Raw genomic sequence first — 25,110 nt, forward strand, 5'->3', positions numbered from 1 at the left:
AAATATTTATTATATAAGGTTAAATTAACTGGGTTTTAATTCGATTCATAACACTTTAAATTACAGTTATTATTATTATTTTGGTTCAAATTGGGCGGTTTATTATTGATCAACTAAAATTTTGAATCTATTTTTCTAAATAACCAATATAGAATTATTAAATTTATACAAAATTAAATTTATTTTACATATTTCAAATGTCATTAACTTATTTTCTACGTTTCACCGCCTTTGTTGCTTCTGGCTCTTTTCCTTTAAATAATTTTATCACGAAAATGAAAGAGGACTCTTAATTTATTCAAACAAAATTTTCAATATTTTTAATTATATAAAATAATTATAACTTTTTATGATAGTTAAATGTCTATTATAAGTTGTACAATTATATTAAAATACTATCATGATAATGTAAGCAAATGTAACAAAATTTGTTTAGCCTCCTCCCTATAAAAAAACCAATAATAACTTTGAAACTCCACTGCTGTATTAAGATTCAAAATGTACCGATATGTCCAAAAATATGAATAATAAGTATTTTTTATTTTTAAATAATTAATTATTTAATAAATATACTATTATAATTCCATCATTAACATTATTAATAAAAATAAATTTATTATTAATATGAAGATGGAAAATTAAATAACATGCTATTTGAAATAATTTCAAATAAATCCAACAAATAAAAAAGATTTTGAAACTAAATTGGAGAAATTGATACTTATTTTATTGATATCAGGGGAACACATAATCAAAGCCCTAGATGGAAGAAACAAGTCAATCACACTGTTCATTTGTTTTTTTTTTGTTTTTTAATTTGAGCTATCTCATTTTTTTTATATAGCACTCCTTTATTAGTGATTTAAGTTAATATTATTATACAATTTTCAATTCTCTTTTTCATTATTTATAATTTTTTTTATATTTTAATACAAAATTATTAATAATAGTAATTATGACAATATTTTATGAATTAAAATGTACATGTCAATTATACAAACAAAATATGTGTTTTTAACTTTAAGTTCTGATGAGATAAATAATGAGTGTATTAAAAGTACTTGTTATTTTCCTATTAGTTCATTGATTGTTATTAATGATAGGAAACTATAGCTCATTTAAACGGAAATAAAATTGACCATAGCTCATTTAAATGGAAATAAAATTGACTACGGCTCATTTAAACCGAAATAAAATTGACATAAAGATATTTAAACACAAATAAAGCACAAAACAAAAGACTACAACTCATTTAAATTCAAATAAAACAAAAACAAATATAGTGGGAATCTTCAGATTGTTTAATTTACTTAAAATATATATTTTAATTATGAAGGGAATAAATTTAGTAAAATAAATTTTTGTATATTAATTTTTTTTAAATATTAATTTTTTTTTTAAAACGTTAAGTAAAATAAATTAGTTTAAGTTAATAAACTAAATAATTTAATTGATAAAAATGAAATAATATCATAAAAGATAATCCAAAGGAGTCGCACAAATACAAAATAAAAAAATCTGAATTATAGAGTTTGTATTTCAATAAAAAAATTAATTAAAATCAAATATCATTTTATTTTTTTATGATTAATAATATTATTTATTAAATAAAATATTTTGAAGTTTTTTTTATAAAAAATAGATTTTATTATTATACATTAATATTTTATATGCATTTTTATTAGTATAGTAGTAGAAGATACTAACCTTATTAAAAAAAATGAAATACAATAATTAACAATTTTTTTAAGAGAAATATAATTTGTGTGGATTAAACTATAATTAGTATATAATGAAACAAAATAATCTCTTTTCGTCGATAAGTTCAACTCGTCAACAACCACATCTTTCATAAACTTATTTATGTTGCCATCATTGCAATAACACCCTCAAAGTTTCTCTTTACTTCCATTTCCATCCCCCAATAACTTTTTCAATCTAAGCAAACAACCCCAATTTGCGTGCCGCTACTAAACTTTAAAATCTTTGATAGGCTTTTGAATTGGCACCCAAACTTTGATCAACTTTTCAAAACAACTAGAAGCCTCAACAAAAGTTTGGTGGATAATAATTAATAAACTTATCTCTAATTTCCCTTTTTCAAATAATTCATTCTATATTCAATTCTCATTCTCAAGAACATTCAAAATTTTGATGTTAGAGAAACAATGAAAATGAAACTTATACTCATTATAATACTAATACTATTCGTAGGTAATTATTATTAATTTTAAAATTACCATTTTAATTGTGACTTTAATACTTATTGATATACCCTTTTAATTTCATGATATTTCATATAGAAACCTAAGGTTTCCACCGTATTCGCTTTCATCGTTTGTGGACAACATATTTTTACACTCTGAAATTAAAATATACATGGCCGATCTAGTATGATAATCATACTTGATTAATAGACCGGGATACCAAGAATACTATAACCGTTTCACAAACCGGTCTTGGTAGGCCTATTTTAACACGGTTTAAACGATACTTTTTGAAACTACTCAAAATTTGAAGGGTCTGACACATTCAAATTAGAATGACAAATCGTGAATTTTAAGTATTTTTGGTATTTTGCAAAATGCACAAAAATAACTATTTAAACTCGTTTGCGTATCCAAACACAATTGTCCAAAAATACTAAGAATTCGGAAGAATTGATACGTTCATATTAATCAGTTTGAAAGATTATGAATTTTGAGTATAGTATTACTTCTTGCAATATTTTAGGAAGGTGCTCAAAATATCAAAAAGGAAAAAATTGTGTTAACCCCGGCGTTTCAAGACTCAGTCAATGAAAATCAACGCGAGTCAACCATGCCAATAACAGTCAAATACGCGGGATGACGTCAACATCTTTATTAGAGAAATCTGTCCTTAAAGGAACCCATTTAATATTCTTCATTATGTATCTTTCGGCTGAAGGACGATCAATCGCAACCATCAAATTCTAAAAAACACCACAACCTCTATACTTGATGGATTTGGATGTTTTGAAAAGCTCATAGAGTCTTCTACAAGACTTTTCAGTCCGATTCTAGTTTGAAACCTTCAAACTCAACGCAATTTCAAAATAAGGCAAAGTGCCCAAAGTTAAATTGAAATTTATATATCATCCGTTTTAAATCCATAACTTGAGCCATTGTGCTTCAAAGTAAGAATTCTACCCATGTGTGGAAATCTGAGATATGTACCAATCGAATGGAACTAGTCTCACATCGTCATTCAATGTTTAAGAGACCTTTCATGCCCTCGCAAGACGATGCAAGTGCACAAGTTCAGCTTCTAGTGAAAACTAAATTTGTTTGCAACTTCAAAAGTTCACAACTTTTGATCGATTCAACCATTTAAGAAAATGAGTTTTCATTGGAAAGGTCATTGATTCAGATTTCTATTGATACCAAGTAGCACTCGTGGTTCATTCTACAACCCGCGCTAGGTCTCCCACAAGCCAAATTGTCCAATTTTGGGTCATTGACGTTCCATCGAGAAATGTATGAACCTATGGCCTATCTTGAATTATTTAAAAAATATAAAAGTTGTAACTGACTCACTCACATTTCCAACTAGCCCAAGAACACCCTCATTGAGGGTATGAGTCATTTGCTAGCTAGAGCACATAAAAGTTTGCTATTAAAGACGAAACAGAAAAGAGGCTTGACTTTTTATTTTTATTTTTAACTTGGGCTGCAAAGTATGAAACCGGCTGATTCAAGTTGGAGAATATAGCTAGACAAGTTATCTACTCAGGAGACTCAGCCTGAACTCAAAACTCGGCCTGTACGACTCATAGAATTGGTTGCGTGTTAAAAGACCAAAAATTCTCAAATTAGCCTTACTTGGACATGTTCACCCTCATTGTTTGGACAGTAATTGGATTATAAATCATTTTCCTAAATTCTAGAGAGAGAATCATAAGAGATCTTCTATTCTATGCCTGAGAGAAATTGAGTGCGTTGACATCATTGTTTCCAGCGAGAAAATTTTCTTCTTCGACGTCGAGGACGCTTACAATCGGCTAAAGCATTCTTCTCCATTGTTTCTTAGGTCTATCTTCTCTTCAAGGTAAGTCTTAACTTCATTTGTAACATTATCATACTAGTGTAGCATCTATCAGTTTGTTATTTAGATCATATATTCATTTGAATTCTAGTTTAGTAAGCTTACGTTGTTATTTGGTTGAATATATAGTATGTTTGATTGATGTCTAAGTTAAACACTAGCTAGTACAAGATTAGATTAGAAATCCACGTGTTTGGTTATATTTTAATCTCTTTCTCATCTCCTATTTGTAATCATCGAATCTGTCATGTTACAATGAACTACAAATTTAAGGTTCTCTGATATTCCTGATTTTCGAAGACGAGGAAAATCATCGTATATTAAAACAAGGATGAAGTCTTTGAAGCTTCTCGGGTGAAATCCTTCATCGAAAAATTACTTATCACCTAAAGAAGTCGCGGGTGAAGCTTAGGGACTGTAGAGAAGTTGTAATATATTATATATTATTATGTTGATTACATGAGAGGGGGAGAGCCCTATTTATATACAATATACAAGAAACCTTTACACTTTCCTAGGAATCTTTACATTACTCAAACCACTACCCCACTTCCCATGTTTGACTTAGACATTAACCAAGGTGGAAATATTTATATTCCCCAAGCCCAATGATGACTCATTCATTATTTCCAACACTCCCCCTCAAGTTAGGAGTGAATAGATTGAAAACTCCTAACTTGTCAAGAATGTGGTCGAAGGAGGTTCTATCTAGAGACTTCGTGAAGATGTCGGCCAACTGGTTCTTACTCATTACGTAAGGTGTTTCAATTTGGCCAGATTATACTTTCTCCCTGATAAAGTGACAGTCAATTTCAATATGTTTCGTTCGTTCATAAAAAACGGGATTAGATGCGATATGTCGTGCTGCTTGGTTGTCACAATACATTTTCATCGGTTCACTATGAGATATCCCCATATCTTGGAGTAGATGCTTAATCCAAATAAGTTCGCTAGCTGTAGTAGCCATAGCCCGGCATTCTGCTTCAGCGCTGGATCTTGCAACCACGTTTTGCTTCTTGCTGCGCCAAGTGACTAAATTCCCGCCAACAAATGTACAGAATTCAGTGGTTGATTTTCTATCAGAACTTCCTGCCCAGTCTGCATCCGAGTATCCAATGATGTTTAAGCACTGATTTCTTTTAAGCCAGATTCCTTGCCCCGGAGTAGCCTTGAGATATCGAAGTATTCTTTCGAATGTTTTTAGATGACTTGTTCGTGGAGCATGCATAAACTGGCTCACTGCACTAACAGAAAAAGTAATATTTGGTCTAGTGACGGTTAAATATATAAGTTTGCCAACTAACATTTGATACCTGCCAATATCCACTAACAACTCACCATCTTCAGAATTAAGTTTAGTAGTGGTGTCCATTGGAGTATAAGTTGGCTTTAATCCCAACTTCCCTGTTTCATTTAATAAATCTAAAGTATATTTTCTTTGAGACAAGAATAACCCTTTTTGTGAATGGGCTATCTCTACTCCAAGAAAATATTTAAGAATACCTAAGTCTTTGATATCAAAAGTTTTTTGTAAATACTTTTTAACTTTATTTATTTCTTCGTCATTGCTCCCAGTAATTATAATATCATCAACATATATAAGAACAAAAAGAGAGAAATTTTTAATAAATAGGGAGGAATCTTCCGTACTTTTTGTGAATCCATTTTGAAGAAGGGCATTACTTAATTTAGCATACCAAGCACGAGGATATTGTTTTAATCCATATATAGCTTTATTAAGTTTACAAACAAGTTTAGAACTCAAGTTGTCTTTGTAACCTGGGGGAAGATCCATATACACTTCCTCCTCTAAATCACCCTGGAGAAAAGCATTTTTTACATCCATTTGAAAAATATTCCAATTTTTATTAGTGGCAATCGATAAAAGAATTCTAACCGTGTTCAATTTGGCTACGGGGGCAAATGTTTCCTCATAATCTATACCATATGTTTGAGTATATCCCTTTGCTACAAGACGTGCCTTGTATCTATCTATTTTACCATTACTATCATATTTTATTTTATGTGCCCATTTACAGCCGACATGTCTTTTTCATATAGGAGGAACAATAATATCCCAAGTATGATTTTTTTCAAGTGCTTCTAGTTCCTCACACATAGCTTGTTGCCATAGAGGATTAGAAATAGCTTCTTGAAAATTTTTAGGCTCAATGTTGTCTAAACAAGTTAAAAAATTAAAATGTGTTGGAGAAATGTTTTCATAAGATAAAAATTGTTGAATAGGGTAGGATACCTTATAAGAAATATTGTCATCAAGTTGTGCAGGTGGTCGGCTAGGACGCACGGATCTCCTTACACCCTCATATCCTGATAGGTTTTCACGAACTTCTTCTAAAATAGGTTGTCTTTCTTGTTCTGATGGATTTTTCGAACCATGTGACTCCTGATTTTCTCTTGAATAGGTTGAACTCTCTAATTCTCCCCCTGAGATGATATCGGATTCCATGTTATCTTTGGTCCTTGGTACCTCATCTCCCCTAAGCATGAGCATGACCTTAATGCTTCATTTCCTGTAGTTACATCTGTAAAAGGGTTAAAAGTAGGGATAAAATCGTTAAAAGAATCATAATCATTAATTTTTTCTTTGAAAAATGGCTCTTGCTATCTAAATATAACATTTCTAGATATGTAAATTTTATTAGTTTCAAAATCATAACATTTGTACCCTTTCTGAGTCGTTGAATATCCAAGAAACAAAGCTTTAATGAAAGTTGTACTAAGTTTATCGGTGCGACTAGTGTGAACAAAGCATGTGCAACCGAAAACACGCAAATGTTCGTAAGAGATTTCTTTGTTATTTAAGACATTGAGTAGAGCTTTTCCATTCAATACAGAGGTAGGAATTCTGTTTATAAGGTGAACCGCAGCGAGAAGGGCATCAGACCAAAATCTCTTAGGGACATTAGACTGGAAAAGTAAAGCTCGGGTTACATCAAGAAGGTGTCTATTTTTTCGTTCAGCAACTCCATTTTGGGCAGGTGTATGAAGACAAGTTTTTTTGATGAACAATGCCCTTTGATTTAAAGAAGTTTGAAAATTTTGAGTTAATGTATTCAGTACCATTATCAGATCGAAAGTTTTTAATTGTGGCATTAAAATGATTTTCTGCAAATGAATTAAATTCCAAAAAATTTTCATACACTTCCACCTTTGAAGTTAAAAGATAAATCCAAGTTGTTCGTGAGAAATCATCGATGAAGTTAACATAATATCTAAAATTATTATACGAATCGATAGGTGCAGGACCCCATACATCTGAATGTATCAATTCGAGAGGAGATTTGGTTTTATTTGTAGAGATGGGAAAAGAAAGTTTGGTTTGTTTTGAAAATTGACAAATATCACAATTTGAACAAAAATTATCTATTCGAAAAAGATGTTTTACAACTTTATTAGAAGGATGTCCTAGTCTTTGATGCCATAAATCTTGCTCAAAATTAGTGTATGAATTGAAAGCACATCTAGAAAGATCAATAATATAAATATCGTTGACAAGTTGTCCTTCACCAATCTTCATTCCTGTCAACTTGTCCTGAAACACAACACATTCATTAGAAAAAATAACAAGACATTTAAGATCTTTAGTTATTTTGCTAACAGATAATAAGTTAGGAGATAATTGTGGAACATAAAAAACATTATCAACATTTTTTGAAAATACTCTGATAGACCCAGTTCCTAAGATAGGCATATTTGAATCATTAGCTGTTTTAACACTTTGTTGTGAATTTTTAATGGAAAAATCCAAAAAATTATTTTTATTTCCAGTCATATGATCTGAGGCTCCTGAATCAACTACCCAATAATTAGGATTTTTGCAAAAATATGTAAAATATTTTGAAAAAATACCTGAGTCCACTTTGGATGTGGACCGAGCCTCTTGTGTTTGCATAAATTTGGTAAACTGATCAAAAATATTATTGAAATCTGTTTGATTGTTTGACCCTACTGATATGTTAAAGTTGTGTTGTCCAGTAGTTGGCCTAGTATTCCAGCCCATTTGATCATTGCTTTCTCCTCCATTGTTTTGAGCGAGAAATCCTTTCGGGTTTATCCCATTAAAATTTCTACCTTTTTCTTCGCCATTCTTCTTTGCCGCACGAAGATGAGGATAGAGTTTGAAGCAAAACTCCTTAGCATGACCCTGTTTTTTACAATGATTACAGAAGAGATTGCTGGTTTGTTGAAAATTTTGGGATTTGTGACCAAAAAATGCTTGATTTTCACCTGTTATTTGCCCCTCACCTCCCATGGTGCTTCTCCGTGTCTCCTCTTGTTGTAGCCTTGAGACAACATCATCGAAATCTGGAAGAGTAGACGTCATGAGGATTTGAGCACGGATGGCGTCCCAACTCGGATCGAGGGAGGCAAGCAACTGGTATATCCCTTCTTGTTCATCTCGCTCTTGCAAGATATTCTCATCGTTGGTACGAGGTAAGTACATTGTTTTACAACAGATAATTAATTAAGAAAATATTCATAAATAATTAAGTTTTTACTACTCATAATTAAATATAAATATAATAACTTACTTATAATGTGATTATAATTAACATAAAAAAGATGGTTAATATTCTGATTTGAGAGAGAAACTAACATACAACCAAGCCCAAAAAAGTGTTTATTTAATAATTTGTAGACATAAATGAGACATAAACAGTTCTGATAGTCCTGGTTTTTTTATTTATTTAGCACGTTAAAATAGTATTGGGCCTTCAAAACTACCGGGAGATCCCGTAGCTTAGCATGTGTCGAATGACACCTGTCAATATGAAACTCGGGGTGGCTAGAGATTCAAAAAGATGGCAGTTAGGTTTATGATGATTAAGGTGGCCGAAATTGAAATTTGAGTCTCCCCTTACATAATTTTTTTAATATTTTTCGTTTTACAACTGGTAATTAATTTAGAGAATACTCATAAACAATTAAATTTTGACTGTAATGTATAATTTAATTTTGAATGTCATTATAATTTTATATAAAAATGATATGTTAATAATCTGATGAGCAGAGTTACCCATATATGACCCAACCCAAAGATATGTTTGAGTTTAAAATTGAACGTCGGGCCTTTGACAATTAATTGGGCCAATTTGAAAATTTGGGTTTTTTCTCGTTTGTTTATTATTTCTTATTTTCCAACTAATTTTTCATTTGTTTAAAGAATACTCATAATTAAATATAGTAACTTAATTTTAATGTCATTATAACTAACATACAAAAAGAAAGTTAATATTCTGATGGGCGAGAGAAGCCCACATAAATGGGTCATAATGTTTATGGTTAATTATTTTTTATTTCGCTTAGTTCGGTTAGTATGTTTTTTTTTATATTCAGCACGTTAAAATGTTATTGGGCCTTCGTAATCCTAGGAGATTCTGTAGCTTAGCACGTGTCGAATGACACTAGGCAATATAAAACCCGGGGTGGCTCGAGCTTCAAAACAATGGAGGTTGGGTTTATAATGATAAAGAGTGCCGAAATTGAAATTTGAGTCTCCCCTTTCATAGTTTTTATTAATATTTCTCGTTTTACAACTGGTAATTAATTTAGAGCATACACATAAATAATTAAATTTTGAGTGCAAGGTATAATTTACTTTTTGAATGTAATTATAATTTTATATTAAAAATGATATGTTAATAATATGATGAGCCGAGAGTTACCATATATGACCCAGCTCAAAGATGTGTTTGAGTTTAAAATTGAACGTTGGGCTTTTAACAATTGATTGGGCCGGTTTGAAAATTTAGGTTTTTTCTTGTTTGTTTATTATTTCCTATTTTCCAACTAATTTTTCGTTTGTTTAAAGAATACTCATAATTAAATATAGTAATTTAATTTTAATGTCATTATAATTAACATACAAAAAGAAAGTTAATATTCTGATGGGCGAAGCCCACATACAATCAAGCCCAAAAGGTGTTTATTTTTTAATTTGTAGACATAAATGGGTCATAATGTTTATGGTTAATTATTTTTTATTTCGCTTAGTTCTATTAGTCCGTTTTTTTATATTCAGCACGTTAAAATGTTATTGGGCCTTCGTAACCCTAGGAGATTCCGTAGCTTAGCACGTGTCGAATGACACTTGGCAATATGAAACCCGGGGTGGCTCGAGATTCAAAAGGATGACAGTTAGGTTTATGACTATTAAGTGGCCGAAATTGAAATTTGAGTCTCCCTTTACATAGTTTTTATTAATATTTTTCGTTTTACAACTGGTAATTAATTTATAAAATACTTATAAATAATTAAATTTGGACTGTAATGTAGAATTTAATTTTGAATGTCATTATAATTTTATATAAAAAATGAGCCGAGAGTTACCATATATGACCCAACCCAAAGACATGTTTGAGTTTAAAATTGAACGTCGGGCCTTTGACAATTAATTGGGCCAATTTGAAAATTTGGGTTTTTTCTCGTTTGTTTATTATTTCTTATTTTCCAACTAATTTTTCATTTGTTTAAAGAATACTCATAATTAAATATAGTAACTTAATTTTAATGTCATTATAACTAACATACAAAAAGAAAGTTAATATTCTGATGGGCGAGAGAAGCCCACATAAATGGGTCATAATGTTTATGGTTAATTATTTTTTATTTCGCTTAGTTCGGATAGTCTTTTTTTTTATATTCAGCACGTTAAAATGTTATTGGGCTATCGTAACCCTACGAGATTCTGTAGCTTAGCACGTGTTGAATGACACTAGGCAATATAAAACCCGGGGTGGCTCGAGCTTCAAAACAATGGAGGTTGGGTTTATAATGATAAAGAGTGCCGAAATTGAAATTTGAGTCTCCCCTTTCATAGTTTTTATTAATATTTCTCGTTTTACAACTGGTAATTAATTTAGAGCATACACATAAATAATTAAATTTTGACTGTAAGGTATAATTTACTTTTTGAATGTAATTATAATTTTATATTAAAAATGATATGTTAATAATATGATGAGCCGAGAGTTACCATATATGACCCAGCCCAAAGATGTGTTTGAGTTTAAAATTGAACGTTGGGCCTTTAACAATTAATTGGGCCGGTTTGAAAATTTAGGTTTTTTCTTGTTTGTTTATTATTTCCTACTTTCCAACTAATTTTTCGTTTGTTTAAAGAATACTCATAATTAAATATAGTAATTTAATTTTAATGTCATTATAATTAACATACAAAAAGAAAGTTAATATTCTGATGGGCGAAGCCCACATACAATCAAGCCCAAAAGGTGTTTATTTTATAATTTGTAGACATAAATGGGTCATAATGTTTATGGTTAATTATTTTTTATTTCGCTTAGTTCTGTTAGTCCGTTTTTTTTATATTCAGCACGTTAAAATGTTATTGGGCCTTCGTAACCCAAGGAGATTCCGTAGCTTAGCACATGTCGAATGACACTTGGCAATATGAAACCCGGGGTGGCTCGAGATTCAAAAGGATGACAGTTAGGTTTATGACTATTAAGTGGCCGAAATTGAAATTTGAGTCTCCCTTTACATAGTTTTTATTAATATTTTTCGTTTTACAACTGGTAATTAATTTATAAAATACTTATAAATAATTAAATTTGGACTGTAATGTAGAATTTAATTTTGAATGTCATTATAATTTTATATAAAAAATGAGCCGAGAGTTACCATATATGACCCAACCCAAAGACATGTTTGAATTTAAAATTGAACGTCGGGCCTTTGACAATTAATTGGGCCAATTTGAAAAATTTGGGTTTTTTCTTGTTTGTTTATTATTTCTTATTTTCTAACTATTTTTTTCGTTTGTTTAAAGAATATTCAAAATTAAATATAATAACTTAATTTTAATGTCATTATAATTAATATAAAAAAAAGTTAATATTCTGATGGGCGAGAGAAGCCCACATACAATCAAGCCCAAAAGGTGTTTATTTTATAATTTGGAGACATTGGGTCATAATGTTTATTGTTAATTATTTTTTATTTTGCTTAATTATGTTAGTCCGTTTTTTTTATATTCAGCACGTTAAAATGTTATTGGGCCTTCGTAACTCTAGGAGATTCCGTAGCTTAGCACGTTTCGAATGACACTTGTCAATATAAATCCCGGGGTGGCTCGAGCTTCAAAAGGATGGCGGTTGTGCCGAAATTGAAATTTGAGTCTCCCTTTACATAGTTTTTATTAATATTTCTCGTTTTACAACTGGTAATTAATTTATAGCATACTCATAAATAATTAAATTTTAACTGCAAGGTATAATTTACTTTTTTGAATGTCATTATAATTTTTTATTAAAAACGATATGTTAATAATATGATGAACCCAACTAATTTTGAATGTCATTATAATTAATTGGGCCGGTTTGAAAATTTAGGTTTTTTCTTATTTGTTTATTATTTCCTATTTTGCAACTAATTTTTCGTTTATTTAAAGAATACTCATAATTAAATATAAGAACATACTTTTAATGTCATTATAAATTATAAATTATAATTAACATACAAAAAGAAAGTTCATATTCTGATGGATGAGAGAAGCCTATTTACAATCAAGTTCAAAAGGTGTTTATTTTATAATATCTAGACATAAATAGATGATTATGTTTATTGTTAATTATTTTTTATTTTGCTTAGCTATGTTAATTCCGTTTTCTTTTATATTTAGCAAGTTAAAATGTTATCGTGACTTCGTAACCTTGGGAGATTCCGTAGCATAACACGTGTGTAACCTTGGAAAATAAATTAGGAATTTTCTAACTTATCGTAAAAGTTTGTGGGTATATTCGTCATGTTAAGAGTTCATGTGAATAAATTTTATTTTTGTAAATGGCGGGAGGAAGATCTTAGACAAAAGGTAAAACTATTGTGAGAGTGAGAGACGATTGAGTTGAAGGAGTGAGCAATGGCAGCGGATACTTTGCAAAGCCTTCTGCAATCCATCAAATCATCCGAGGTAAGCATTTCTTTTCGTTGAATCATTAACTCAATTTCAATGCTTCGTTGTTTTTTCTTCAAAAATGGTCGAATATCTTCGTTTCTCCTCTATAAGCTAGTTCTTATAGGATGTTATTAGCTCATGTAATGGTAGGCTTAATACGACTTGAAATCAACTGATAACTCCGTGGATTTAAGTTAAAATGGTATGTGATGATGTTGTTCCGTGGGTTCATGGGTTTGAATCTAACTGATTTGTTGTGAGGATGTGCAAGATAAAACATTCAAGTTCCTTGGGCTTGATAATTTGTTTCATATCGCAAATCTTGTATTCATGCAAGCTCATGGCGTGGAAAACATATGAAGATGACACTCATGGAAATTGAAGATTCTCAAAAAGAAGAGCACATTAATGCCTTCTTCCAGGTGTATGTTTGCTTTCATCCTTGACAATTCTAGTTTCTTATTGAAGTAGCCCATTAATTCTCGAGACACTTCTTCTGTGGAAATTCATGTTAAATAAGCCTAGCAATTTGAACAAGAAAATTATAAATTAGCTAAGATGCGAGTTTGCTCGAACACATTGCAGAACATCGTTCTTTCTGCACAAATTTCTAAATTTGTTAGGTTTAAAATATTATGCTTCTTATTCTTTGAGGCAATAGCTTCTAATAAAGACATTACATCTCTATTGGAACTGCCTATGTCCTTCCCCATATCATTTCCATGTTCTTTCGAGCCTTTTTTTTAAAAAGGTCAACATTTTATTAGAAAAAGAGAGCATTCAAAGACTTAGTTTAAAAATGTGAGAGAATATAAAACTTAAACAATTATAGCATACAATATCAAGATTATAATGGATGTTGACAAACAAAAAGAAATAAGGATAGAAATTTATAAAATCCTTTGTACACTGCATCCATGAAGATGATTACATACTTGCTAGATAATTGTTCACGGTTGTATCCTAAAAGTCAATAAAACCTACCTAGTCAGAACTTAACTTATTTTTCATGTTAAAATATTTATAAAAGTACAACAACAAAAAAATACTATAATTTGCAACGATATGGATTCTGATCTAGAAGTATGTTAATGTTTCTTTTCCTTTTGTATAAATCTTTTGGAAGAACACATCTGAATTGGCCTCATTTGAAAGCACTTTTTTTCTTTGTATTTGGATCTGTCCAGATAAATAGATGGTTTGGAAACTAAAATTAGGCGTTGTTTGATAGCACAATTTATCACATAATCTAAATAAGTGCTTATGTGAATTAAATTAATTTGATATTTTTATTTAAAATTACTTGATTATTTAGATTCAACTCAAGTTAAGCTAAACGTCTCGCTTAATTCAGTAATATAGTTAGAGCGTCTAAAAAACGACTTTTAAAATCCAAAGTAGGAACTTGAAGGTTTAAAGTTAGTGTAAAAGAACTTTGTTAACCATAGGTTGGCTGTCCATTTGTAATTAAGTTGTGGTTTTTGCTTCGGCAAAATAATTAAATATATTGATGTTGATAAAGATAAAGAATAACTGCTTTGTCTTTATTTTTATTTTTTTCTTCGAAGCAGATTGGCTATGTTAATCCATTTATGCTTTTATCTTGATTATTCTTTTTTTCAGAAACGGGAGGTGAGGATGATGGAATTGTGGATGTGAGTGATGATGATTTTTTCTTAAATGGAAATTCAAGTGATGAAGCTGATGCTGATGAGTTGAAAATAAAAAGTACTAGGTAAATGTTCATTAAACTTAAACCATGTTTGCTTTGTGGCTATTAGTTTCTTGTTGACACATCCTCTATGAAAAATCATTCTTGTCCATGTTCCATTACTCATGTTCATTTTGTGTGGTTCAATTGAAAATCGTGTATCTCATTGACAACTTTATGCAACTTCATGTTCCTTCTAACTTTGAAACAATTGAAACCCTTTTGGTACATAGAGTTTTGAGTTTTGATATGTGATCTCATCTAACTCAAATTTTGTTTGTCATCTGGCCACCATTTGCGATCCATCTTAAAATACAACTTGCAGTTTTTTTGTACCAAACAAAATATGCATGTTCTAAAAAATTGGGATCATGATCAGGCAATTACTTCCATTTGTTAAATGAAATTGTGATCTACTACCCTTTTTTAGTTTAACTACAAATTTGACAATTTCTCACTGGGATTAAAATACAACTCAATTTTTGTTCTACAAAAATAGAGCTTGTTTGATAGAGTTTATTTTTTCTTCCAAAGAATCGTATTTTTTGAAAGAAAAAAAATACTGCGAGTTAAATGACTAAAATGTCCTTTGTATTTAAGATTTAAAAAAATTGAAAGATATTTTAGTTATAATTTGCATGAAACTATTGACGATGTATAAGGAGTTTTCATCAAAAAAAAAAATTTAGTTTCTGAACACACTCAGAAATGCTATATGTATAGATGCATTATCCATCTAATTTTAGAAAATTACACCAACTTCAATTTTTTCTTTTCTTTTTTTGTATCTCTTTTGCATTCCTTGAAACACTAGACATTGTTCATATCTTGTCTGCAATTTCTGTTATTCCTATCAGGGTACAAACATCTAATTTTAGAAAATTATACGAACTTCAGTTTCTTTTTCTTTTTTTTTGTATATCTTTTGCATTCCTTGAAACACTAGACATTGTTTATATCTTGTCTGCAATTTTTGTTATTCCTATCCAGGGTACAAACATCTAGCTAATTCATCAAGGAAACCAGCAGCATCCATGTTAGTCAATATCTTGTGTATCAAATATACAGTTGTGTTGTTTATTCTTCCCCTAAGTTGTTATTTTAATGCATTTGTATACACAGGCATATAGAAATTACTATGTTAATCATTGTTTTTAATTAAAGAAATTACAATATTAAAGGCTTATGGAGATTGAAGATGAAGCTGCTTTAGAATAATTTATAAAGATAATAAAGTGAAAGCACAATAGAGGAAACAGAGCTTGGAAGTGAGAGTGAAGAAAGGTGGGAGATTTAATGGCGGAAAATTAAATGCTTTTTGTTTTCTGTATTAATAATTTAATTAGTTTATTCTTACCAAAACAACTGGTATACATTTGAGCAGATCGAGAAGAATGAAGGAATTTCCCGGCACCCGCACATCGATATTTCTTAGGCTATTCCAATTAGTGGTGGGTATAGCCTCATTAATTGTCTTCAAGTTAACAATTGGTAAAATCCAATTCTCTTTTATAAGGTAAGTTTACATTCATTATCTATGTAATCTTCTTAACAAATTCAGAAATTATACGAGATTTCTTCAACCGGATCATCATAGTCTATTCTCGACGAAGAAGAAGCAGAAAAAATGTGAATCTTGCATGTTACTTATAATCCAAGTCTTCTTCCTTGACGGATGTAAAATGTTTTGAGTATTTTTTTTTTATTTTCAGAAAGAGAAAAAAGATGATGTTACTTATAATCCAAGACACCGTTTTATGTTGTGGGACACAGAATTGCTGTATAAACCCAGTAGTAGTAGTAGCACACCTGTTTCAACTGTTTGGAAATTTCAATGGATACAGTTAATTTGCTGGCATGGCATGGAAACATATATAAAAAATTTATTTGTTTAACTAATTCTAGCTAGCAACGTGTGCAGATATATGATTGTTCCGACCGTTTGGCAAATAATGTGGAGCGCCGTGATGACTGTTGCAGACGCATGGTCGTTCTGGAAGGAGACTCGTTTCCACAGTCGCCTTTCGGTGTCCATTAGTGTCGTTGTAGAGTGTGTAAGTACTCTATCTATATATATAGAACCTAGTAATTACTCCTATTTTCATTTCATTTGAAATTAATAACTTGACTTGTTGTAATTTTATTGTATTTTGAAGATCACATTATTGGGATCGCTCGGAGCAGCGTCCATATCGGCTGATATTATGGACCTTTACATCCATGAACCCGCTCATAAGTCGGATGTAAGGATGTTCTAGAGCTACATTGCACTGACGTTTATTGGATTGGATGGATTCTGACCGCCTTCTCGTCTCTCATCCTGCTCTGGATATTACCGGGTATTTATCTTCTACTTGTGTTGTTGGGTTACTTATTATTAGTTGAAGATTATTTGAAAACAAATTTGGATCAAGATATAACATTTAGGAAGTCTTTGTATGTACTATTATGTGAATATGGTTAATTTTATTTGGACAGCTAGCTATCAATCTATCTATCTTATGTATGTTTTATTTGGACATGAATAATGAATTAGTCTGTTGTCTCTATAAAATTGGTCAACCAACATATCTAGTGCAGTGCAGTGCATACATATGAGAGAAACAACAAAATAATAGATAGTAAGTAAATCTTTATACGATTATATCTAACTCATTATTGACATTAGGAGTTCCCTGCCGAGTCATTACCATCAGAGACAAAATTAATGTCATTATGGAGAGAAATTAAGTATCAAATTAAGATCATGCTTACTATTAAAGTCAAGTCAAACTATCAACACAGTCATCTTTTAAAAGCAAACCATAAAACACCCACAATACAACACCAACAATAATAATTGGTAGTGGTATTTGATATGCTTTAAAACATACATTATAAGATGAAGTGATACAATTGAATTGAAGACATTTTTCTGCTATATATTACTATTACTTTGTGTTGAGATTAGATTTACAAATATTACAAATATGATATATTCATGATACACAATCTTAATACAAGGAAATGGTATATTCAACAAAAGAAAAATATATATTTTGGTGTATAATTTTGATATTAAGAAATAAAATTAACACAAAAGGAAAGTAGATCTTTTGTTATGGAAATACACTTAGGAAATATGATAAGAATATTTTGGAAGCTATTTGAGAGATTTGCACAAGATATTGATATTAACCTAATTGAGGCTTATTTAAAGGTGCAGTCGGGCACTTTAGAAAGCTAAGTCTTTGCCTTGAGAGCATTTCTTCCTTGTGAGTTGTGTGTGAAGTTTCATTAAAAGAGAATCATTGTAATACTCCTATAATATTCTTGATAATAAAGTTGAGAGCCTCTTGTGCTTCAAAGTGGATGTAGGCCTGTTTTGGCCGAACCACTATAAATATTGTGTATGCGTTTTTTAGTTTGTTTTCTTTCGTTTCCGCAATTATTCGATGTTGTCGTTGTTCTTGAATTAAGGGATACTTCATCCCCTGATATCTCAATGAAAGACACTTTTAAATTTAGGTGGAGACATCATTAAACAACTTTCTAACGAACCAAGAAGAAATCATTACATTATCTTTCAATGTGAGAAGATGAAGAAGACCTTGAATGAGATTCCTAGTCATAAAACGGGGCTAGATGAGAGGCTCGGTCAATTTGAAGTCAAATGAGATCATTGAATTGGCATCTGATGCGAGAAGATGAATGAGACCTTGAATGTGATTCCTTGTCATGAAAAGGGGCTAGATGAGAGGCTCTATCAATTCAAATGGAAGGACATTCGCAATTTCTTTCGAAGAAACTATGAATCATGGTGAAAACAATTGAAGACAATTAGAGAAGTATGCGATTCAAGTTGGTTGAGTGTGCAAAGTTCAAGGCAAGATGAGTGCCAACTGTTTTGCTAGATCTTGAGCTTGAGTAAAGAGATGTTGTTGGATACCTAATTATTTAGAAGATGTAAGTTTGTCTTAGGTCTTCTCCACTTTCGATCAATATCTTATTTTGAGGAAGTAAACGTTGTATGTTTGTCTAGGGTGTCCTCGGTTTTCGACAGATATATGATTTTGAAAATTTAGACGATAGAAGATTGTCTTGGGTCTTCTCAACTTCGATCAATATCTTGTTTTGAGAAAGTAGACGATCGATGTTCGTCTTGGATATTCTCAGTTTCGATAGATATCTGATTTTGAAGAAGTAGACGATGAAAGTTTGTCTTGGTCTTCTCGGCTTTCGATTGGTATCTTCTTTTGAGGAGTAGGCGATGTAAGTTCGTTTTGAGTGTCCTTAGTTTTCGACAAATATCTAATTTTGAAAAGGAAGAAGACAGAGATAGGGAGGCGAATCAAGACGAAGGAAGGTGTTAGGAAGAAAATATATGTTTCTTCAACTCCTTTCTCATCACTCCCTAGATACCTATGATTAGGTACTTCCACAATTTGTGAAGATACATTCCATATGTTGTGAGTTGTGTGAGGTTTCATTAAGAGAGAAGCATTGTAATACTATTCCATATGTTGTGAGTTGTGTGAAGATACAATTTGCTTCCTTGTGAGTTGTGTGAGGTTTCATTAAGAGAGAAGCATTGTAATACTCCTATAACATTCTTGATAATAAAGTTGAGAGCCTCTTGTGCTTCAAAGTGGATGTAGGCCTGTTTTGGCCGAACCACTATAAATATTGTGTATGCGTTCTTTAGTTTGTTTTCTTTCGTTTCCGCAATTATTCGATGTTGCCGTTGTTCTTGAATTAATGGATACTTCATCTCCCGGTATCCCAACACTTTGATCTTTTTAAATATAACTTTACTTGTTACCTTTTATTTCTTAACTCGTAGAGATGGATATCAGCCTGCCAGACGTGTACCCTGTGGTGGGACCGATACCGGCTCCTGTGGATGACATGTCGAGGATGACTGACATACAGGGTATGCCTGGAACAAAAGGCAGCCTTCTTCTCCGTATCATTCAGTTTGTCTTCGCCGGAATAGCCCTATGTGTCATGGCTACCACTAGGGATTTTCCCATGGACGTCAGTTCATTCAGGTTAAACAATATTTTATACTTTTATGTCATCCCTAGATTGTATTTTAATAGGTTTCACATTTGCTTTTCATTGTCTTATCTGACTTTAGTTGTGTTGTGTTATGTGTTGTTTTGTTTGTGGCACTAGATTCCTCATGGTATCGGTCATTATCCAGTGTCTGTGGAGTCTGTGCATGGCGGGGATGGATATCTTTGCCATGTTGGTCAGACGTAGGCTGATGAATTTTTCCATTTTGACACTCTTCGCTGTTGGTGATGGGGTATGTATTTAAAACTATAGTTATTATTATTTTTGGAAGTTCCCATCATAGACGGATCATATGTTGATTGATTATAATGTTTTTTGTTTTTGTTTCTACAGGCGACATCGTCTATTCTCTTTGCTGCATCTAGTGGGTGCGCAGGAGTCATGTTCCTTATTCAGCACGAACTTGAGACGTGTTGGGTAAATCCCAATCCCTGTGTACCCTTAACATGTTTCATTAGTATCTCATTCATCAGTTGGTTGTTCTCATTTTTATCGTTTGTCGGTAACTTCTGGTGTCTCGCTTCTTTAGTGTAGTCGTCCCTCGTTTCCTTGAACTCTTTTTTTGCACATAACCACTTTTGTATATAAACAATTTTATGATAGAAAATGACAATCCTATATTACCAAGATTTACTAATATGTCTGTCTATGAGAAAACTGGTCTGGTCAATGAAACTAACTTCAGTACAATAACATGGTAACTAATAGTATCTATATAACCTTCCTCTTTAAGTCCTTGCTGCTCTTTATATGGTTCGAATGGATATCAGTATAACAGTACGACAGGTAATTAAAGGCTTTGAGGCATTATTAATTGCTTCAATTAAAACTTGATTAACTTATGTGTGCTAATGTGAGATTTATATGACATTTCTTCGAGATTGAATACATTTTATGGTGTAATCCTTCTGTACCAAATAGTTTTTACAGTTATGTTTGTGTTTATGCCAATTTCTGTTGGTCAAGGCTGCATTGCATGTGTGGAAGACCATAGTAGTAAATACTCCCAAGACTCTAAATAAAAGAAATAATGCCAGTTTTGATGAATACTTTGATCTTCTCTTGCTTACAGATGTGATAGTTTAGATTTCTGTTTTATGCTTATCATTTGTTTTACACAGAAATACCTTTGTTCTTAGCTTTGCTGGGCCAAGCTGCTTAGATTTTTTGTCACAAACCTATGAGTTAGACTTACCTTCTGTATATTTGTCCCAATCTATGTTTTAATGGGGGTAATAAGGAGTGGGTCAGAGGCCCCTGTAGGGATATGCACCTGTGTAGAGTTTTCCTCCAAGATTATGGGATTGTGATCTGACGACTATTAGGTCAGCTTAACTGCACACTATTCCTTATACAACCTTTGTTGCTCAACTCGTACTCCGAATTAGTATTTCGGATTCAGATTGGATTTTGGATTAATCCACTTAATGCTCACCCCTAATGTAATCTGTGAAGAACTTTTTTTTCCTGAAGTTTAATAGTTAAATTATTTTATTGTGACAATCCTTCCCACATTGCTTAAAACACGGTTTATTATTATACCCCTAGGTACTGGTCCAGGCTGTCTGGGCATGTAACCACCCTAGATATTAGATGTCTTGTATTATTGTAACTAGCATGTATCCCGTGCAAATGCACGAGTAATAATAATATAAAAAACCGTGAAAAAAATATTACGGTAAATTTTTTATGGGCGGGTTAACCCACAATCCGACCGAAATATCCATTTACTCTCACATATATTCAAATTAACCACAACTCTCGACCCGGCAATCCGGACACTTTAAAAATTAAGCATCATTATATATATATAGATTAGTTAGTTAAAAAGTTGAATGTTAAAATGTCACGCGTTTATCAAAATTTGGGTTGAATTTAAAATATAAAGTGTTATTAGCCTAGTTGGTTAAAAGGTTATACTTCTTTTGTTAGGTTGCAAGTTTGAATCATACCTATAGCATTTTTAATTTTATTTTTAATAGTTTTAAATTTATGGGCGGGTCAACCCACAATCCGACCCAAGTATCCATTTACTCTCAAATATATCCAAATTAATCACAGCTCTCGACCCGGCAATCCGAACACTTTAAAAATTAAGCATCATTATATATATATAGATTAACATCATATGTTCCAAATAATATGTTCCAAATAAAGGTGCATAATATATATATATATATAAATATTTTGATGATAATTAAAAGTTGAAAAGAAGGATATGAATATAATTTAAAAAGTTATAAAGAAATACAAACAGGAGAAGTTGTTCTAATTGATAGTATATAATTATATAATAATTAGTATTGAGGTATTAATTAAGAAACCATTTTGGGGGCACTTGGAGGGAGGGATGGTGGCCCCCTAAAAATCAAAAATATTACCTATTTTATATAGCAAACTTTTAAAAAGAATATTAATTGTATAGTGGATGACTTACAAATTTTATAAAATTATTCAGAGTTTCGATTCTCTCAAAATGCTTACAATTATAGCAAATATTTGTATGATTAATAATAATAGATCATTAATATGTATTACCACCTTAAATTAAATCAGCAATTATAAAATATATATATATATATAGATAACCGAAACTAATAGTATATGATGAAATGTCTTAGATGACTATAAAATCAATAATTAAACTACAACATGATTAAGCACTTATATATTATATGGATATAATTTTGATTATACTAATTCTAAATTTAAAGATTGACACTTTCAATTCTATAAATAATAAATATGATATTTAATCAATTCTAACCACTATTGAGATATAATAGATAATAAATCATTTTTGTATTGGACTTAGCCCATTATAACCCCTCTCTTATTTAAATATAGTGCTACACTAATATTAATTATTTTAAAAACATATATTTTTTACAAATATTGTTAGACATAAAACAAATATTACAAAATAAAAATATTCATAAATTATAAAAACACTTTACCCATCAATTCCATACATATTAAATATAATATTTAATAACTTGTAATTTTCAGTTAATCATATTTTAATAAATTTTATTATATTAGTATTTTCATTTTTAAGCTTTGGAAATAAATTACTTTCAACAAAAACAAGAAATGAATTGTCAAAAAATTTTAATGCTTTTTAAAATTAATGATTAAAAAATATATATATATATATATATACTGTGCTCTTATGTATAAACTAGGGATCCAAAAATTTAAGTTAGTGTGAACTTGAAAAACAATTTGGTATGACTTACAAATAACCAAATAATTATTCATAAAATGAAGGATAAATGTAAGGTTTTTCATTTAAAAAAAATATAGATAAAGAATAATGAATTAAATTAAAAAAAATTAAGAAATTATGAATTAGTGTCACATTTTTATTGTTAAAAAAATATTGTGGTGGATTTCGGTCCAATCAAACCTTATATAGATTTGTTCTTCTTCCAACATTCAAATTTATACATAGTGTGTATAAATTTTAAATTATAAATGATTAGTGTATTATATATACTATCATAATAAATAAATTGATATGTTTTGAAAAAATAATTTACATTATATTTTTATAAATTATTTTAAAAATAAATATAAATATAAATATAGTAGCTAATGTTATATTTTTTAATTAAGTTATATTTTATGTAAAGGTAAATTAAAGGAAAGATTTAATTATAAATTATTAGTTTATTATATATATATATATTATAAAAACAAATACACTGAAAATAAAAGGAGTAATCACATATTTTTATTATCAAGATTCACTTTTAACCTACAAAATACCTTCTTATGAATCACCCAATTCACCCGACTGCATTTTTCAAAGATAATTTAGCATTATTTGTTTTTAACATATTGAATTATATTAAATTTTTTTGTTATAGGATCTTGAATCGAATAAGAGTACCCGAACAATGATCAATAGTTATTCATAGGAAATCTGATCCATTTTGCAAACAATTTTTATTTATTTTTTCATTTTTCTTTCAAAAATTGACCCCTTTTTTAGAAGGGATTTTTGAATTTGATAGTCACTCCCTATAATTCACATTCATCTCGAATCTCGAGTGTGAAGAATAATTAAAATAGTATGCACGACTAGAATACATTTCAAATTATCGATTTATACTAACTTTGATATTTTTTAGAGTCGCAACCTAGTTTACTACTCGAGATATTAGGAATGAACAATATTTTGCGTATTTAAACGCATTTTTAAAATTATGTTCGTAGTTCGATGTTTGGTTACACGTGAAAAAGAATTTCGACGTTATGAATCACGTCTCTATTTTAAACTTTTGATTATTTAAATAATATTATTTTACACCTTATTTATTTATTTAATCTTAAACATATATCTTAAGATAATTTGAGGTCCAAAATTTATCAAATATATAGGTTAATTTCATGTATTTTAAACTTAAAATATATGTAGCGAAGTAAAAATATGGTACACAACTTACAAATCATTGTGAAAATGATCCAATTATCCCGAAGCAAACAAAGATTCCTAGCTCTTATCGAACTCCAATTTGACTCGAATCTTTCGTTTCCGTTTGGACATGGGTGCTTTTGACGCGCTTAAATCTTTGCCTGATTTGGGCTTTCACTTGTTTTATTGAGGATTTCTTTGGTGTTTGAGGGCTTGGTTATTAAGAAGCAACATAATTAAATGGATAAAATTTATTTTAAATTTATTAATTCATTTAATTTATTTGTACATTTTTATTTTATTTAAATAAATCTAAATTTTAATTATAAATATAAGATATGTTTCACGTTTTACCTGGTTTAAACGATTCAGTTGTATAGAGAAGCCTAAGAGAGTAAATTATTTTTAATTATAATCCAGTTGATGAAGAAGTATATTTCAGCCCTTGGACTTCATTCATAACTTATTTTTATTCAATTTAGCCCCTGAACTACATAAATGAAATTAGAAAATTTGGTTTTACCCCTACTCTTTCTACAAATGACCAAATAGACCATGTTTTAATTACTAAAAACTCAGAAATTTTATGTTTGGTTCATAAATTTATAAATTGTTATATTTATAATGATTACAAGTTTAAAATTTATATGTCATTTTTTATTTTAATTTTTAAATTTATACCGTTTCAAAATTTATGAAATGGTCTAGCATTATATATATTCAAACTCGAATTCGATCGAATATCAAAACTTTTACTCGAATTTGGTTCTATAATTCGAGTTACTCAAACTCGGAAACTCAAAAATTAAATTTTATCAACTAAATTACATATTTTACTATTCTAAATAAATAATATCTCAATGTGCATCTCACGAACTCAAGCACTTGAAGATTGAATTGATCATTTGTTTGTAAAGGAGA

General features: G+C 30.2%; 1 protein-coding gene across 1 annotated transcript; it reads left to right on the forward strand.

Annotated features, from left to right (window-relative positions):
* The first annotated feature begins 19,607 nt into the window (after positions 1–19,607).
* On the forward strand, positions 19,608–20,855 carry LOC124924692 (CASP-like protein 5A1). The gene is made up of 4 exons (XM_047464692.1): positions 19,608–19,741; positions 19,869–20,001; positions 20,103–20,186; positions 20,736–20,855. Exons 1-4 carry the CDS (start codon positions 19,608–19,610, stop codon positions 20,853–20,855), a joined length of 471 nt encoding a protein of 156 aa, XP_047320648.1.
* Positions 20,856–25,110: the final 4,255 nt, after the last annotated feature.

Source organism: Impatiens glandulifera, chromosome 2 (genome assembly GCF_907164915.1).
Source record: "Impatiens glandulifera chromosome 2, dImpGla2.1, whole genome shotgun sequence".
In the NCBI taxonomy this organism is placed as follows: Eukaryota; Viridiplantae; Streptophyta; class Magnoliopsida; order Ericales; family Balsaminaceae; genus Impatiens; species Impatiens glandulifera.